The 19184-nt window shown below is 43.8% G+C and overlaps 1 protein-coding gene across 4 annotated transcripts; it reads right to left on the reverse strand.

Annotated features, from left to right (window-relative positions):
• Positions 1-780: 780 nt before the first annotated feature.
• On the reverse strand, positions 781-18258 carry synpo (synaptopodin). 4 transcript variants are annotated; one of them, XM_074648218.1, is made up of 4 exons: positions 18122-18258; positions 12420-13773; positions 6223-8270; positions 781-3995 (listed from the first exon to the last, which is right to left on the reverse strand). In XM_074648218.1, exons 2-4 carry the CDS (start codon positions 12586-12588, stop codon positions 2667-2669), a joined length of 3546 nt encoding a protein of 1181 aa, XP_074504319.1. In that variant the 5' UTR covers positions 12589-13773; positions 18122-18258; the 3' UTR covers positions 781-2666. The 4 variants fall into 4 exon arrangements, with proteins under 4 accessions (XP_074504319.1, XP_074504321.1, XP_074504320.1 ...); XM_074648220.1 differs by lacking the exon at positions 18122-18258 and adding an exon at positions 17864-17882; XM_074648219.1 differs by lacking the exon at positions 18122-18258 and adding an exon at positions 15455-15589.
• Between the last annotated feature and the right edge of the window lie 926 nt (positions 18259-19184).

The raw sequence follows: 19184 nt of genomic DNA on the forward strand, positions 1-19184 counted from the left end.
AAGATTCATTTAATAGTATAAATGTGTGGGGAAATGTGTTGTTTATGAATTGATGTGCATCCCATGACATAATGTTTTATTTTGGTATGTATATATATATATATATATATATATTTTTTTTTATATATATATAAAAATGGGGAATTACTACTCCAGCTTACAGTATTTTCAATAATACCACTATATTCAGTTCAGGGTGTTTAAAAACTTATATATATATACACAGAATATGTTACATTCGTCATATACATACAGGTACCTAAAATTTGACCTCTCCATTTAACCCATCATAAGCATTTTATGAGCAGTGGGCTCGGGTGTAAAGCACCTGAGGAGCAACTTGGAGTTCGGTGTCTTGCTCAGGACACTTTGACATGCAGACAGTAGGAGCCGGGGATCAAACCGCCAACCTTGTGGTTAAACGACGACCCGCTTGGGCTCTTCACCCTGAGCTACAGCCACCCAGTATAGCTGCTGTGAAGCACTCAGGGAGCAACATTGTGTCACTCAAGGACACTTGGACATGCGGACAGGAGGAGCTGTGATTTGATAACCCGACGTGCATTTAAGTGCCTATAATGTGAACCGTCACACTTATAGCGGTAGCTGGCTAATAACACACAGTCTGCATCCAACCAACTCAGCAACTTGGTTTCAGCTTAACAAGCTCTTAATTACAGCATGCTGAGCTTCCAAACATTTCAGCAGCTCGGGCAGAAAATATAGACGACCCAATCTACCCCCCACAAGAGAATAATAAAACAAGAGACAAACTATACATTATTCATTTTAATTCACTTTTTATTTTGCATTCATTTTAAGACATCATACAGTTATGAAATGAGAGAAAAATGTTCTGTATTAAAAAAAAAAAAAGGCATGCAATCACAGAAAAAGAAATCTGCTTGCAAAACTAAATGTTATTATGTTCGGTGTTTGGTTTGTCCAGAGGTGACCCAGGTTGAAACCAATCCATGACAGTAATAGGCTTAATCCTGCTGAAGGAGCCAGGTCACCGTGTAGCAGGCGTCCCTGTCACTCAAAAGACACACAAGAGTAAATATTTAGAAATGTGCTGCTAATGCTTTTGGCCCACATGTCAGGGAGGGGAGGAATGATCTGTTGTGTGTGCCGGTACAGGACTGGGCAAGATGGTGTAAACAGAATACCAGATGTGGTTCGAAGCCAGCAGTCAGATTTACAGATAATTGCCACCATCATGTAAACATATTGAATTGTGCAAGAATGTCCTCATTGTTACAGTAGGATATGTTTTTGCTGGTTTTTATTGTGACCTGTTTTGAGCAAATCAATGTTTTAAACTTAGCCATTGAAATGGAATGAACAGAAGTGCAAATCAAGTATAAAAAGAAACTTCAGAAGTTAAAGAGAATGTACATCAGAGTTATGTATGTATTTTAAATACAATCCATTCCTCTTATCCTTTTCTCACAAACACTTAGATTAATATTTCACAACATACAACATTCTTCTAACCCTTTTTTTAACAACTTTTTGTTGTACCTTCTCTGACATTTTGCTCCTAAACCTCATCCAAACAGGCACTTTGTACAATTAGTACAGGCACAAAATAATCTGTTCCTCATGAAAGACGTTACAGGTAGTCAGCAAAACTGAAAACATTTAGGCACACAATCTCCAATATGAATATTACAATCAATATGCCATTACATTTGCACGATGACATTGTTCATTGAATTGTTCCTCATCAATAAACGTTAGTAAAAACCTTTTGAAATCTTGTTCTTCTGACTCATGGAAACAGTGTTTGATTGAACAGGTGCCCCATCGAACCTACCACATAACTCTTCATCCTCTCGTCATTCTCCGTCAATCCATCCGTAAAGCTTACATTCATTTTTAGCAAATGCAGTACATGAAGCAACATATAACATACATAACATACACTGTGTTAAACTGATTATTGCACTGCGATAATTATGCATATGATTTATTCCCCATTGATTAAAATGGATAATAAACTGCGGTGACCCTGTATGATAACATGAATAGCGTGTGTCCCACCTACCACTGTGCTTTTGTCATGGAAAAATGATGGAAACTCATTTTACCCACTATAATCTAAATCCATTGCATAGTTAAATGTGATCCTTTACTAATACAGTACAATGTGATTGTCTTAACCAAAGTACTATACAGTCCAATGAGCTATATATTTACACATTACTCATTCCATGTGTCCCTTCTATGCCCTCATTTTAAGTCTCTTCCCATTTTGACATGCGTCAGACCAGCAAACATAACATAACATAACATAATATTAAAAACACAATTTAACTGGAACAGTGGCTGTGAATGTATGTTTGTTGTGAAGGTGAAGAAAGTATAACATTAATTGAAGTGAATTAAAATATCTTTGGTTACTGAGTCTTTTTGGTATGTAGGAAGCGTACAAGCCACAGCAACTGTGTTATGTCAAAAGCTTGTTCTTGTCAGTCCATACTAGGAATGTGACTCATATAAAATACTAATACTACCTTGATACATTTACCATTGTCCAGGATCAGTACTCAAAGTTACATAAGGGTATCTTCCATTAGTCTGATGAAATGCCATCTTTTACTGGTTGATCCAATGCCCCAAAAGTCTATGAAAACTGCTTTGATTGCCTCCCAGTAACCCCCTCACAGGTCGGTGGAGACGGTGCTTCTCTTCACCCTCAGGCTACCGCCCCAGCCGCGGGGACAGGTGTTGTATGAGTGCGGGCCCGGCGATCGGAGGCCCGAGTCTTCAGACTCAACAGAGGCATCAGAGTCGGTGAGGGAGCGGGTGTTGTAGAGCCTCGAGGGGGAGCAGATCGTCTGCGTTGGAGTTGGAGGAGGGCTGGTGAAGATAGGGGACTGAGCCCCAAATGCCCGCGACTGGAAAGGGCTGATGGGTGGTTTGTGGCAGTCGTAGCCGTGGTGGGAATTTCCCAGAGGTGAAATGGGGAGGCTGTGACCGCTCAGTGCTCCGGGGGAGGGGCTGTTTTTACGTTTGGCTGCATTGATGATGTTCTTGGCCAAAAGGCGATGGTTGGCTTTAGAGTCTGGGTTGTTAGCGATGGGGGACATGCAGCGACTGTCTTTGGGTGGGGTAACAGGAGAGGTGGCAGAGGATGTGTACAGAGGTTTAGTGGCCTGGAAGGATAAACTGGTTTGAGAGAGTGCAGGAGACTGGGAACGTGAGCCCCAGGGAGGAGAAACAGGAGATGTGACCGTTGATGTTTGGGTTGGTCTAGAAGAAGGGACAAAAGAGATGGTGGAAGACTGGGTGTTTTGGCTCACCATAGGGGACTGGCATCTTGAACCCCAAGGAGGAGAGACGGGAGATGTGACCGTAGATGTTCGGGAGGGTCTGGAAGTAGGGACAAAGGAAATGCTGGAAGTATTTTGGCTCACCATAGGGGACTGGCATCTTGAACCCCAAGGAGAGACAGGAGATGTGACCGTAGATGTTTGGGTTGGTCTGGGAGTAGGGACAAAGGAGATGGTGGAAGACTGGGTGTTTTGGCTCACCATAGGGGACTGGCATCTTGATCCCCAAGGAGGAGAGCGTGGGGAAGTAGATGTTTGGGATGATCTTAAACCAGGAGTGGAGGAGATGCTGGGGGACTGGGTATTCTGGCTCACTATCGGGGACTGACATCTTGAACCCCAAGGAGGAGAGCATGGAGAGGTGGCTGTAGATGTGTGAGAGGGTCTGGATGTTGTAGTGGAGGTTGGCGTGGAAAATTGGATATTCTGACTGGCCATAGGGGATTGGCATCTTGTACCCCTGGGAGAAGATACAGGGGAAGTAACTGAGCGGCTAAAGATGGCGGTGGAGGGCCGATTAGTTTGGAGGCTGGGAGTCCAGGTCCCAGTGGTGGCGGGGCCCTCTGGGCTGCTGAAACGTCTGGTGAGGCTGGGCGTTGTCCTGGTTGGCGTGGAAGTCTCACTGGGGGTTTCAACTGGGGAGGAATCCTTTGGTGTCTGTTGGACCATGACAAATAATGTTTTTTTAGACTTTTGGAAACATACATTCAAAAATACAACTTGCAAGAGCTTTTAGTGTAATGCTTGTACAACTTTGGAATAAGAAATGACCTCATTATGTAGATTCTAAGGTTTTGATTTGACCATGACAAGATGTTTTGTTAAGACCAATATTTTAGACTGAAACAGACCATAACCCTATCCAATAAGACAGATTATTATATGAGTGAATCTGTTGTGATAAAATGGTATTTATGGGTTCAGTCTGACCCCCAGTTGCATTCAGGTCATCTCTGTGTATTCCCTTCTTCTTCTTCAATAAGCCTGCTGCCAGCACACATAGGCCCGGTCTTTAGTGTCTCTCTCAGGTTACTGTCATCTGGCCTTCCTGAGCTGGTTAACCTTTACGGGGATATGAAGTTACTCAACTAAAGCAAGGGCAGCATTCTACCTTATGCACAAACTATCTCCACTCGTCATAATAATATGAAGACTGTCTGTAGTGTTATAGACTGAACTGCAAGGCTCAGTGTCCTGAGAAGGCCCAGGTCAAAGGTCATTCCATTTGTCTGAATGTCTGAGCCCCTCAAGACCAACAAGGCCAAGGGTCAGGTCTTAAAACAAACACACATAACTCAGATTCTTTTTAAAGTGTAAAATATCTTGCAATGGCAAGCTGAAATAATTATTTCAACTTAATTGTCACATACTGTGTTCCATAATAGATCTGTCTCCTGCAATTTATCTATTTAACGAAGGCATTACATTTATAAGCGTGTTCAAGTGTTTGCAAAGGCAGGAAAGTGAAATAACAAACACTAAAGTGGGAAATTAATAGTTGAAAGAAACCAGTGAAGTCAGGAAATGAGAAAAAGGAGAAAGAGGTCACAGCAGAGTGTTAGCATAAAGTTTTAATCAGAGGAAGAAAAGTCTCACTCGAACACACAGAAATCAATCACAACAGACAGGACAACAGCAGAAGAGAGCAGTGAATCCACGTTTATGAAATGAAACAAACATAAACCCTGTTGTCTAAAACAACAGTGATTTATGATGTCCTGTGAACAAAATTCTTCTGGAATTACTGCTCACTAAGTCACGAAAACAATATATAGGTCCGTGATGCAAATTAGTATGCAGCCTGCAGATTTGAAAACATCAAAGAATCCAAGTACACATCATATATTTATGTAGAAAACGCTGGAAAGCAGAGTAAATTACCCTGAAGACATAAAGACATAAAAGGAGTTCTCTCGCTGCAACTTTCATGTCAGTGAGCAGCATTAAATTGCAAATCATAGATCATAAAGCAGATGCCAGACCATCTGTTAAAGTGCTTTGTGGAGCAGCAGCACCCTGGTGCCCACAGGACTGGGAGACAAAGTGGAAAAAGTGTGAGGTTGTTTCTCATCACATTTTAAAGCGTACTGAAAATGGAAGTATTTCGGTGCTGACGTGCGTAGCGGCTTTGGGTAAGGATTTTATCCGATTACATAAAGGCACATTTTTATTTAAACCGAGGGTAATTACTGCTGTTTATGTGTTTGTTACAGTGGAGAAAATACAATTATAGATTCACTCAACAATTAAGGTGAATTCACTTGGATAATTTAGTAAGAAACAGAAATGGTCTGGCCCTAACTACAAATATTACTGCTGCTGATACATGTGAGAATTAAAACATTTCACACATAAAAAGATTCCATTCTGTTATATATCTACAATACAAGATAATGCTAGAAGAAGGCACGAGTTGAACAATAAAGTGCAGCAAACTGTAAATATTCACCCTACTAAGACCAGTTTTAGTTTTCCCAACCATCCCCTGATGTAAACACACTGGGTCTGCAACTAACAATTATTTACTTTGTCGATTAATCTGTTTATTATTTTCTCGATTAATAGATTAGTTGTTTAAAATATCAGAAAATGGTGAAAAATGTGTTTCCCAAAGCCCAAGATGAAGTCCTCAAATGTCTTGTTTTGTCCACAACTAAAAGAGATTCAGTTTACTGTCATAGAGGAGTAAAGATACCAGAAAATATTCACATTTAAGAAGCTGAACTCAGAGATTTCTTTACTTTTTTCCTTAAAAAATTACTCAAACCGATTAATCGATTATCAAAACAGTTGGCGATTAATTTACTAGTTGACAACTACTCGATTAATCGTTGCAGCTCTGAAACCCCTATTTCTAAAAATAGTACAGAGAGGGTCTCCACACCTGTGGTGCAATCCCTGCCTTCTTGGCAGAAAACGTGGGCCTTGGTGCCTGGACCCCTGACCGAGGAGAGGCCACGCGCTCTGGAGAAAAGGCCGCCATAGCAGAGCTGATCCTGGGCTGCCCGTAGGCTGGATTCTGTGGATGTTCTGCTGCTCCTCTTGTGGGGCTGAGAGGCATCTGTGGAGACATACACTGGGTACTGAAGTGAGGAGAAGGGTTGATAGGTAAGGAAGCCTGTCTAGTGAAAGACTGGGTAGGTATCTGGTTCCTGGGCTGCGGTGCTCCTCTGGGTAGGGTACTCATGGGGTCCTTGACTGGGTTAAGGATGAATAGGGAAGATGAGAGCTGGTAGGGCCGATGCCTTGACAAGTCCATCTCTATCTTGGTGCAACCGTTTTCCAAAGGAGGTGGCTCTGGAACTGGCTCTGGTGCTGGAGCTCTTTGCCTCGGCTTTTGTTTGACTGCTTGTTGGGCCTTTAGGTTTTGTGAAAGCTGAGCACTCATGTCAGAGTTTTTAGCAATGGCCTTGACCCTGCCGGGCATGTTTGATGGAAATACCCAAGATGGTGGCAGAGACATCGTGGGAGAAGGAGACCTCATTTGTCCTGCATTTTGCTTCTCAACGACAAATTTCTCCATCCTGGACTGGCGCTTGGCAAACAGCTCGGCCCCCTTTCCTGACACATTGGTGAGGGTCTGCTCTGGCCTGTGATCTTCCCTCGGACGGGTCCTGGAGGTCTTGAGGCAGGAAGCCCACTCTGGAGCTATTGCCTCCTCGGCCCTATCCTCTTCCTTGGCGAGGAAGTTGGAGGCCTCTGCACCCAACGCCAGCAGCTCTTCCTCGGATGTCGGCTCAGGCACAGATCTATGTCCGTGTTTCTTCCTTTCATCCGCCCCCTGCACCAGAGAGAGCAGCTCAGGGTTCGGAGCCACCACCGTCTTCTCTTTAAACGTGAACATTGACTTCCTATTTCCCCTTCTAGCTGCACCCTCCTCAAGTATTCCTGTTTTGATTGGTGTTATCGGCTTCCTCTCTCCGGCAGGCTGAGGCACAAAGGTGGAGGGCTTTGGGGCCGTGGGAGGGCCGTAATGGGGCATGGGTGGGTACTGGGATACAGAAGACACAGGGAAGTGGGATGGTGGATTGGAGGAAGGGGCCAGGATAGGAGACATTGGGGGCGGACTGGTGTAGTAGGTCTGCGGAGGTTGGTTTGTAAAGGCCGGTAGAGGAGGCGTGGGATATGACGGAGGCGGAGGTGGAGGTGAGAACGCCAAAGGTTGAGGAGCAGTGAAAGCAGGGAGAGGCGGAGGGGCGTAAGAAGGAGGAGGGGGATTTTCCATAATGGGGCTGGCTGTCTCTGGAGACTGCACTGTCAGCGGTGAGAAAAAGGGCCTGGCAGTCCGATTGGTGTTGGTGTTCGTCTGTTTGGATGTGGGCACAAAGGTACCGTGGCAGCCATTATGAAGCTTTCCAGGGGGAACTGGCCCTGTGTGGCCCCAATTTATCTCTGCCTCCCCTTCAGCATGTCCCATCAGACCTGGATCAGCATTATTACCTCCAGGGGGAATCTCATCCCTGACTTTGTCCTCGTGGATTTTATCTCTTGCCTCTTCCTCTTCCTCCTGCTCTTCCTTGACAGGGAGGAAATGTCTCTCTTGGATAACACTGTCCTCCATGGCGTCTACCTTGTGGAAATCCTTACTTGGTTCCTCCATGATATCACCTACTGAAAGTGCCCTCCCAGGTGACGGCTTGGTAGCCCTATTCTTGAAGTTCAGGTCTCTATCCTTCTCCTCAGTGCTCCTCTCTGCCCATGTTAGTTTGTTAGATGAAGGGTCTGTTTTCACATTCTCAGCCCTGTCCCCTCCTGACCCCTCTCCGCCGCTTTCGAGCGTGAAGGCGCTGACCCTCTGCTTGCGCCGGTTGAAGAGCTGCACGCCTCTGGAGCTGGAGTTGGAAGGGACGGTGAGCTGAGCGGCGATGATCTGACTCCTGACGCGAGCCTCCTTTAGCTCTTTCTCTGATAGACTGGCGCTCCTGGTCAGGTCTGGAGTGAAAAAGACAATGAGAGAAGGTGATCAATGAGAGTTTTTCATAACACTTTGATTCATGATAAAAGGGCCCCTAACTCCGGGAGACTACGTCTACTGTTCAAACAAAGACAACTCCCTCAACATCTAATTAAACCTCACCAACAGCTTTAATGTACAAATAGGGAGAACACAGCAAGGACAAATTTCTAACAAGTCTGGGATTAAATATTCTCTTTAAAAAACCCACATAATAGTTTCTCCACCATATGGTTTCAATTATTCTTCGCAGCGCTTTTGATTCCGACCAATGCAGCGAGAAAAATACGGTTTTGTGGACACTTGACTCAGCAGACCGGAGCTGTAGACAAAGAACTAACAGACGTAGGCGGAGAACCATTTTAACAAGCTTGTTGACTAAAGTTAATAAAAAAGATCTATGTCTCCCACAGTACCAAAAGAAATCATGTCTTACACTGATGGTGCAGTCGTGCTGATTGCCTTGAAATTATGGCTATGTGAGAATTGACAGTTTGTTTTTTGAGCTTAGGAGCTCCATTCCAGGCAGCGGAGCTATTTCCTCTGCCATCTGCAGTAGTCCCTCCCTGAGCATTCCTCCACCGCTGAGAAAACTCCCCGCCTGAGCTTCCAACATGCCTTTGGTTTCTCTCTGTATTTCATTTGTGCAATACTGCAGCTCTAACCCTTAATAGACCATTTTTTTTTACAATCTACTGCTTCCAAAAATGACATCTATCGACTGCTGCCTATAAACACACTATACAATCAAGTGTTCCCATCTTAAATATAGAGACTACATCATGCTTCAAAGTTCACGGGAGGAAAATCAAAGCTGCTACTTTTACATAATAAAAAACCTTAAGTTATAAATTCTCTGATGGACATTTTAAAGGAGAATAACTGGTTGTGGTGACACATCTGGTAGATTACTCATCTATTTTATGGAACTCTGACTAGTGGGAGATATTCACCGTCTCTCTGGCACAGCCGTGGCTCTCTCTTCTTATAATAAGGTGACGGATCCAGACAGCTATACAGTATTTGATCTAATCATGTGCCAATCACAATAATTGTGTGTAAATCAATCACTCGTAAAGCTTTCCTATGGAGCTCGTGCAGTTTTTCCTGGCACAGAGCACACAGCTAACATGATCATTCCCCCAGTAAAAAGGAATAATATGCATCTGTCATTGATTTTACAGACTTTTAGTCTGCCCTCACAGTAATTGAATTAACTCTTTGTAGGTGACCCATGAGTTCCTTTAACGTGAACCCTTTGAAAGTTCAACAGCATATCATCTTATTATTTTAATATAGAAAGAGGGATTGTATGGATTATACACATTTGCGGTGCTTTGAGATGCACATAATTACACCCTTTGATGATGACGGTGGTTATATCTGGAAGGAAATACATCAATGTCAGCATCCGCTGAGGTAAATCACTCAACCTGACACCGGCAGAGCCGTGACACCATTAGAGGGTGATATATCAACCACCTTACATATTTGTGACAACAATATAATAAGGATGAAAGCATGATCATACAGCCCTTTAAACAGGCAGCCCTCTCACAACTAGTGGGATGAGCATAAATCACCTTCCTTTATAGACTGCTGCTGCAGAGAGCCGGCCACACAGGTACTTACTGTGTTCCCCTTTTATCAATATGGGTGGGAATACAGGTCCCAATTACATTTTTTTATTAGGTGTTTCATTTTTATAATTCCAGCAACCTGGATATAGCAGAGAGAAAGATCAGTGAGGCTTGAAATGAAATGTCCCCTCACTGTAAACATCTACCTCTAGTGGGAGCCACACTGGTTATCAAGTAGCACGCAGGTGTAAATCCCATCAGTGACTCACGTTATCAGGACTCAAATAATGATGAAAACAAGTGATACTGTTTATTTACTGTGGACTTTTTTGTTTGATATTTTTTCAGTGATTTTGATAATAATGTGTAGAAAACTGTGGTTATTATCTGATTAAATCACACCGACCACTATTCCCATCAGTGATATGTAAACTAATTAAGATGTTAATCAACAACCAATAAACAGAAGTAAATCTGAGGTTCTTTTAAAGTTACAAGGAACTGATGACACAGAAAGGCTAAAAAGTTCAATGGACTTTGGTTGTAACTTTTTCATTTATGAGGAAAAATTAAAGTTTATGAACGGTAGCTGATGAGTTCAGTTACAAAAACAAGACACTGCTACTAACAAGTCATATTTCTTCACAATACAGGCAAGCACAAGTTGTTCCTCAGTTTTAATTCACGGCTATAAGATATTCTAAAGTTAACCAAAAGTTTTGTCTTGCTGGATCCAATTTAGTGCCTAATCCCTTACCTTTTTCATGTTCAAATTCAGAGCTCCGCTGTTTTGTTGTACTTCCACAAGAGTTTTCAATCTAACTGCCTCTGAAAGCTTCACACCCCCTTTCTGTTTCTGTAACCAGACTAGGGATCAGGTTTCTCAGCAGCACACAGACAGGCGGACATGCAGCGAGGGAGGGAGGGGGTCTGTAGCTGGAGGCTGTGCTGTCTGTCATTCAGCCTCCAGCTCTCTTTCACTTTTTCAAATTCTCCACAGGGTTTCCACTAATTATCAAAAAGCAGAGACGTGAGACAAGAGCTCAGGGCTTCTGTTAGCGAAGCTATTGATGTTTTAGCACTTGCACTGCACTTTGTTTTGACGCTTGTGGAGAGGTATCCAATCAATGGCGAGTATTGAGCGGTTTATCTCTGTCTAATGTGCTGTGATGGCAGGGAAGTGTCTGACCCTTGTTGCTAGTCTTTGAAGTGGAAACGGAGACCAGGGATACTCCAGTAAATGTGTGTATGGATTAGAAACACTGAGACTCCAGATATCCGGCACCTGACCTCTGCTGCCCCCCATGTCTGTCTGGATATCACCATGTAAGTGTGGGTTTAGTGTACACTCTCCCCCAACTGAGTGTCTGCCATCTGTGAACCCTGTGGGCCCTAAGCTCCAACCTGCAAGGGCGAGATAGGAATTTCCTGTCCTCCAGCTGAGACAAAACTCAGCCCTCAGCAATGATGCAAGAGCCTCTAACTTCCCCTACCTCATCCCTCTGCCGTCTGCCCTCCGTCCCATCCCCTCATCCCTGCTGCGTGGGCGAGAGCAGCCCCCACAGCGGGAGGATTTAAGTCAGGGGGCCCGACCCTGCATTTGTGTATCAAAGGTCAGATTACCCTGTCGGATGTTATCTTTCTCCGGCGATGGCTGCGGGGCGAGTGGGATGACAGCAGTGGCCCCCGTGGGTGATGTGTGAAGCGGTATGGAAAGACAAGGATTAACAGGGGTCCTGGGATCTTGCCCGACTGAATGTGTTTTAAACTCTCAGTGGATTCCCGTGGGGGAAATAAAGCTCTGCTGCTCATATTGTTACCTCCGTGCGGGTCTGCAGAGGTGTAGACGACTATTAACTGTGCTCCTGTGTTGTTCTTGGTGCCATTGGAGGAAACTAATTAGCGAGTAATGAGTGATGGGAACAGTGTTGGAGGTACAGAGGCCATAGATCTGTATCAGGGACTGTTATCTGATGGCCGTGACCTCTTCTGTTCTACTTCCTCACAATACAATGTCTCTTTACTCTCTTTGAACACTGCGTCTGACAGACTTGTCACAACCCAGAGGTAATTATCTTTCCAGCTCAGTATTGTTTCACTGTTTTTCCATTTTGCCATTTAACAACGAAATGTTGTTTGTGTCAACTCCTCTTTTTTCGTACTTATTTGACAGCTGTGAAAGTAAAAAAGAAAAGTTTCCAAACAGCTTTTACCACAATTATTTTCAGTGGCTGTGTATTACGACTGCCCTTTAGCAATGATGCATGATTGCATTTCCATTGCTGTTGGGGCTGCCTGTATTTTTACGGCATGGAAACAGATGTTTCATAGAGAGCTTTTCACTGAGGAGGCAGGGCTGCCTGTTTTCTCCATTTGCTGTCTACTCCCACTCAGTTATAGGTCTTCTGATATGATGACATACTGCTGTTCAAGCCCCACTGTAGCATTAAAGCAGCACTACAAACAAACCTACAACTACATCTCAGAGTAACAATACGCTTTCTTGCTGTTCCCCAAGTAAGGACAGCAACATAAACAAACACTTACTTGTTTTCCAGCTCATCTGTTCTTTGTTGAATCCCGCTGTCTCCCATGATGCATTGCACTCTGTCCCAGGAGTGTGCGTGTTTTGCGTTGCCTGCAGAGGTTTTCTCAGTCCTCCTGGACTCCAGCTCACTCCTCTTCTGACAGACGTGTGTCCCTGCTCCATCTCCATCGCTGCCCGCTGGTAAAACGCCTCTGCCGCAGCAGAAACAAAAGCCCTCGGCTGGTTGATATGTGAGTGTTTAGTTCCAGTCAGCTCAATCTTCTCTCCTGATAAGATGAAACTCAGTCCAGTTGGAAGATGTAAGTTTTAGTCCTCACTGGCAGGCAGTGAATACGCTTATAAATACAGGAAAACACACAAAAATGGACAAGAAAAGGAGTAGCTCAGCTTTCCAAGTTGCTGCTTCCGGTTCTCGCTCCCCGTCCAGCAATAATCCTTCCAAATGTTGTCCTGTAGTCAGCCAAACTTTGACGGAAAAAGTGCGCTCTAACTTTGGTCTTCATGAAGTATTTTTTCTCGATCTAACAGGACCTCCCAGGAGGGTCAGCTCCGATGTGCCTTGGATGAGTTCCCATGGACAACTGCCACGAAAATTGCACAAGTTTGTTGTGCTCTGTTGAAAGTCTGGCAAAGAGGGCTGAGAAACAGTCGAGTCTTCTCTACTCGCATCTCTCTAATACTCCTTTTTCTCTTTCCCAGACGTCGCTCTTCCTCCTCTGCTATTTTGGTCACCAAAACATGCTTTTCGTCTGCACCCCAATCTCCAGCCCGCACATTATTTTTCTTTGGGAGAAAAGGATCTGCCCTTTATCTCGGAGATCATAACTCTGCAGTGACGCGAAGGGGAACTGTGTATATGGCAGCTTCCTGCTGTTAGGTGCATGTGAGGAATAACATTTCACTCTGGAAAGGTCATTCCAGAGGCTGGTTTGTATTCAGAGCTCCAATGTATTCAATTAAAGCTGCTTTATGTTGCTGTTCTGTGTTATTTCTTATACATTAAAGCCAGACGGCCTCTGAGGGCAGGATAATCAATTCTGCCTTTTGTTTAGTCACAAAACCACAATTGAGAGGGAAAGTTCTTATTTCTTCTGGTGGTAGTTTAGATTAATACTGAAATGCATCAGCACACTAGAATTTGTCATGAATACAGTAATTGTGCGGTTGGCAACTCCACCGATCAGGTTTTCAGTTTATTTTGCTCCTTGTAGAAAACATTTGATGTCTGTGTTCACCCAGTCTGCAAAAAACGGTTTTAGTTTGGCAGGCAAAGCTTCAGCTGTAGATAAAAGGTCGAAAGGTCACTGCACTCTATCTAATTCCCCCCCGTGTCCATTTTCTGTCCAGAACCACCTGCAAAAAAGAGAAATATGCAGGTTAAAATTCAGTTATGCAAACGTTTCTTCAATGATATTATTGTAATGTGACATTTGCAAAGACAAGAGCTGGATGTTGCATCTACCCACAGCTTTGGCAAACAGCTGGTACAAGAATTCTCCATTTTCCATCATCGCCCTTTGTTTCAACCCACTGCTTTGTACAGGATATAAAATATATAAAAGACCTGACATTTATGCTGACGGAGAGTCTGCAGTGTTTTGCAAATTGGAGTGGGTGACTCCAAAAGGAAAATAAAGTGGCTTGAATAACATTTTAATTCACTCAGTTTGGCTCATTTGATACTTTTAATGAATATTGGTTTATTTCCAAAAGGCATAGATCTCAATCTATGTCCATTTTTGAGATATAGAGAAGACAATGTCTTCAAAGATGAAGATCGGCCTTCTCACTTTGAACTGCAGTAACAGGGTGGGAAAGGAAATGAGGAGACGCCTTCATAAAAGTCTGAACGTGATAAAATAAGTGTTGTCTCCAAAGGTCACAATTCATTTAGGCTTCAAGGCCGGAAATGTGTATTAAACCTGCCAAAAAATTAGCTTTATCTCAGCCTCGGGGTCTGTGATGTGATACACAACGCAGAGAAAGTGAAGACAAACAAAGATTTGATGTCCAACATTGACACCCATGGCTCCCTCTTATCCGATAAGGCATCTCATTAGAGCCGCAGTGTCATGTTCCCACTTCAAAGCTAATAATACCTGCTGGCAATGTTTGTAATGATAAACCAGTGTTTGAACATCCGTCCTTGATCAGACTTGCCTCTCCTTGAAGCTGATCACGGTTGCATTTGTTTTTGCTCGTGAGTCACCACTGTAACACCCGGCAGTGGGAGGGCTGCGCAGAGAACTTCACACATAATCATTAATGTTGAAATTCCTTAGAGGCACAGCATCCATGCTCATATTCATCTTTCCTGAAGGTGTGAAAGAGCCGTCTACTTGTTTGCTTTCCTTGAAGATTGTGTGTTGTGGAGACGCTCTCCCTCTAACATGACAGCTGAGTCATGACAGTGTGTAGGAGGACCGCTCATTGGCCCCTGAAACACAATCAACCCAAACAAAACACCACCCCGCCTCCCCGCAGAAAAGAAACAAAAATCCTTTTCGTTTACTGGCGCGATGGTGTCGAGTGAGAAGAGATGAAGGCCGGCTATTGTTTAGACGCTCTGACAACAGCTCTTTGATTCCACCAGAAGTGTTTGAATCGATCTGGATCTCATTTGGAGGCTGACATTGTCTTTTTAGATTAGCACCTCATTTTGCTGTTGTCTTTGTTGTTCCACCAAGATTTCATGTTTACTGTAATCAATGAGAACAGAGGTGAGCACATGTTGATGGCGTGTCCCACCACTACTTTACCGGATTGATTGAAATATGGTTTGGTTGCCTGTCTTTGATCCACACTGCAAATATTTATCAACTGCAGGACAAAGAACAGATGTAGGGTACTCAACATTGACATGAGCAGAGATGCAGATGCCCAAAAAACAAAACACATATGGACTCTTGAAACCCTCATCTGACACAATCTGTTTGTTTTTACTTTTCATTGGTCCCAGCTTGTTAAAGCTACGCTAGTTCGGGTGTTTTGAAGTGGGGTTGTATGAGGTACTTCTCCATAGTCAGTGTGTTACCTTCAGTGGATGACGGTCGACACGCCCCCAGTTTGGAGAAAAAGACAGGAGCACCGACACCGGAGCAAAGCAATGTGCTGCTGTGGAAATGGCCGGCAGCAAAATGTATTTTAGCCACCAAAAAAGAAAATCCGTAAAAGAAAATTAATATTTTCCGACGGGGAACTGAACTGAAAGTGAAACTTATCTATACTGTTTTTGCAGCCCGTTCTCATTCCCAGGTTGTCAAATACCGAGGCTTGGTCACATCCGTTGGCGTGTGATACCGTTGCACAGGGCACCCTTTAGCACTAGTATGAGATATACCAGGGCGGGATGGGCCCAACAAACACAAGGCTTTCATCCAGGAGGGCTATTCATGTCCCGTGTGTTAAGTTTCACTTTCACATTACAAATTTAGTTTTTTTAAGTCCAACCATGTAGTTTTTTCCTAAATGAAGTCTGCTGGCTTTGAAGACAGGATAAATAAGTTTAACTTTCAGTTTAATTCCCTGTTGGAAAGGGCAAGAAAAAGCAATGAAAATATTCTAAATTTAGCGTAAACTGATATTGATTTTTCTTAGGTGAGCCTTTCTTTTAGGTGGTTAAAATAAGTTTTTCTGCTGGCCCCGTCCGCAGCAGTACATTGCTTTGTTCACGTGTCGGTACTCTCTGTCTGTTTCTCCAAACTGGGGGCGTGCTGGATAAGTACCTCATACAACCCCACTTCAAAACACCCAAACTATCCCTTTAATACCCAGTTTGGGTGTTGTATTTGTAATATCTACCCCACTCCAAATGACTTGCCATACCTGAGATCTGATGTCATCTCCTCCTCCCCTCTACCCTCCAATTACCTTGAAGTTCAAAAGGTATTTCACGGTGCCCACCTGTCCAACTCAGCTCCCACCCCCACACAGTTTTCCTGTGCCACCCATTGACCTCCATTATTGAAGTCAAGGATATCATTTACAGTCTAGCCCGTAGGCCACTTTAGTGTGTAATCACAGAGTTCCTGTACATCGTCAACACATATGATGGATCCATACTCAGACAGCGAATGAATCCCACACAGCTCCCTGCAGCATGACACACAAAAGAAATGGCTTTGGCAGCCGCACAGACTGTAATTATTCATTTGTCCGTCATGGTCGTTGTCTTGTACATTTATTACACATCTGCATCAATAGCCAACTTGTAGACGGCATGTCAGCCACCTAATAACTCACACACTGCATGTATTTTCACCTCAGGTATGGCATCTGTACATCATCAGTTACTCTGGGCGCACATGTGCTGAGGTATGCGAGATGTGCGGATGTCAGGTGAGCGTGCATTCCTCCTACTGTAAAAGCATATCAGTTACCGAGCTTTTAATGAGGCATCTGCTCACGACTGACTGGCAAAGCCTTTGTGATTGAATCCCTCAGGGGCAGAGCTGCTATGTGTCTGTTATCTCTTTCCTTTTGCCTGGATCCTTTACAGTTTGGCAAGCAAAAATCATTCAGCCGTAAATGCTAAAGGCTTTAGCAGGGGCCTTTGCTCTCTCTCTCTCTCCTGCTCAGACAAAGAACCATTCAAGGGCCCTCGCAGCACTGCGAAATAATTTCGGGTAGTGCTCCAAAATTGGCATTCCTGGTTCATAATTCCTCAGGAGGCTGTGATAGTCAACATGCCTCGGCTTGTGCCGGCTGATGACTGACATCTAACACACACACTGCGAGGCACAGACGCCAATAAAAGTCGCGAATGTCTCTCTGTTTCTGTTTCCTCTCCCAGGAATCGTGCAATCATAAATCATGCAGAGGGAAAACCTTGTAATGAAGTGTCTGCTTCATGTGGAGCTCATCCTACTCTCACAGGTGGAGAGCTTCAAGAGGCAAAGATAAATACTTGGAAGTAGGTGAGTGTATGATCCGGTGCCAAGAGGGGGGAACCTCCTAAAACAATCAGTCATAATCTGAAAACTGTTAGGCATCAAAGGGAGAAAGTACAAGCACTTTTAAAAAATGTAAGATGTGAGAAAATAATACAGGAATTATTTGCCCGAGTTTTAGCATTGTTATTCTCTTCATAGTAAGACATTTGACAAAATCAGTTTTCTACATTTTCAAAGCATCTTCTGTCACATCATTAGTGAATATATCTATGGTAACACATATTGCTGAGGGAAACCTACAGTTGCCCCCCCCTGTAAAGCAGTTAATGGGCCTCACCTGTTGTGTTAACAGGAAGCAATTACTTATATATGTAAGTCAATACAGCTCCAGCCAGCTCTTTAATTGGATACACCATCTAATGTTACGCAGTGCAGTTCAAGTCTATAACCTGGGCTGCACAGCAGGCTCCACACAGTCAGGACAATAGGCTCGGGTATCAGTGGCCACAGTGCTAATGTAGCCAGCCCCCTTCTGTAAAGTCTGCACTTACCGAGGGGGAAAGCAGCGGACACAGATGTTTGTCATCTACTCAAACAAAGACTTTCAAAGTTTCCCTCCTCTTCTGCTTCACTTCATGGCATTCCCCTCCCGGCACACTCTCTCCCTGCCTCTCTAAAACAAAGATAGTGTCTTTTCCCAGTAAAGATAAATATAACAAGTTGCAGGTGACAATCACAGTTTCACAAGCGACAGATAAAATTCCAGTTCCTGTTTTGGTGTGTGTGTTGGTTTGAGTCATGCTGCTCACCTGTGCTCCGGTGGGTCTGGATGTGTGAGGCAGCCAGTGTGTGTACTGCCCTTTTTCAGTTCCTACGACTCTGCACACACACCTCCCCCTTTTACCTCTCCCCTCTCTCTCTCTCTCTCTCTCTCTCTCTCTCTCTCCGAAGTGAAGCAGACAGAGGGTGAGGGTGGGAGGGGGTCAGTTGGAACACAGAAGGCTCTTTGTCTGGGATCTTTTCATATGGTTTCCTTCAAGCTTGCATACTGAACACATTATGCTATAATATATTTTCATATTCAACACAAGGATGTTGAGGGACCAGTGGGCCCCAACTCTGTTCTCCCCACCTCCCCTCCGCTCCAACTCTCTTTTCCTTTCTTGACCCATTTTCCCGCCATGCACACGGGGCACGGAGAAATCCAAATAAAGAGTGAACGCTATGCAAGAAAAATGTAGACGAAGTTCCTGCTAAACCCGCAGAATTTTGTTGATGCAGTCCCAGGCTGCTTTTGAATAATAAAACTCAGACGCAGAAACATCTGACACAAAGACCCTACAGAGCTTTTTTACCATGCATGCGTGTGGATTGCTCATATTTGCTGTACAGTACACAACTGTTGCCCTCTCTGCAGGGATGTAAATCTTCCAAAATGATGATCCTCGCTTACATCACTTCTGATCTCCAAGCATTGATTTACTCAAAAGATCCCACAAGTGCCGTAAACAGTCAGTAACATCTGGTTCACTGAATAGCGTCTGAAGTTTGGAATGATTCGATCTTTAGATTTATATATTTGTACAGAAACATTTGGATTTATTTCACTAATCTTTAAAGTCGTTCAATCCTGAAGGCCCTCAGTGAGATGAGGACTGGCCGTGGGCACTGGGTTGTTGGATCCACAGTGGAGACAGCATGGCTGAGTCATACGGTGGGGAAAAAAAAGTATCTTGAATGGCTGCCAGGATTTAGGAGTAACATCTTAATCTCCTTTCAGACATAAGACAAGCTAACTTTACTTAATGGTGCAGTTACTCTGCTTGCGGTTCACCACTCTGGGTCGCACAAAGTTTACTTCCTAAATCAGTT

The sequence above is a fragment of the Sebastes fasciatus genome, chromosome 10, assembly GCF_043250625.1.
Source record: "Sebastes fasciatus isolate fSebFas1 chromosome 10, fSebFas1.pri, whole genome shotgun sequence".
Lineage (NCBI taxonomy): Eukaryota > Metazoa > Chordata > Actinopteri > Perciformes > Sebastidae > Sebastes > Sebastes fasciatus.

Bases quoted from the DNA above. Each gene is read 5' to 3' on its own strand.
- synpo (XM_074648218.1), bottom strand. From the start codon at position 12,588: ATGGAGATGGAGCAGGGACACACGTCTGTCAGAAGAGGAGTGAGCTGG. The intron at 8,271-12,419 runs GTAAGTGTTTGT...TTTTCACTCCAG, and splicing joins ACAGATGAGCTGGAAAACAA to ACCTGACCAGGAGCGCCAGT. The intron at 3,996-6,222 runs GTGTGGAGACCC...ATGGTCCAACAG, and splicing joins AGGCAGGGATTGCACCACAG to ACACCAAAGGATTCCTCCCC.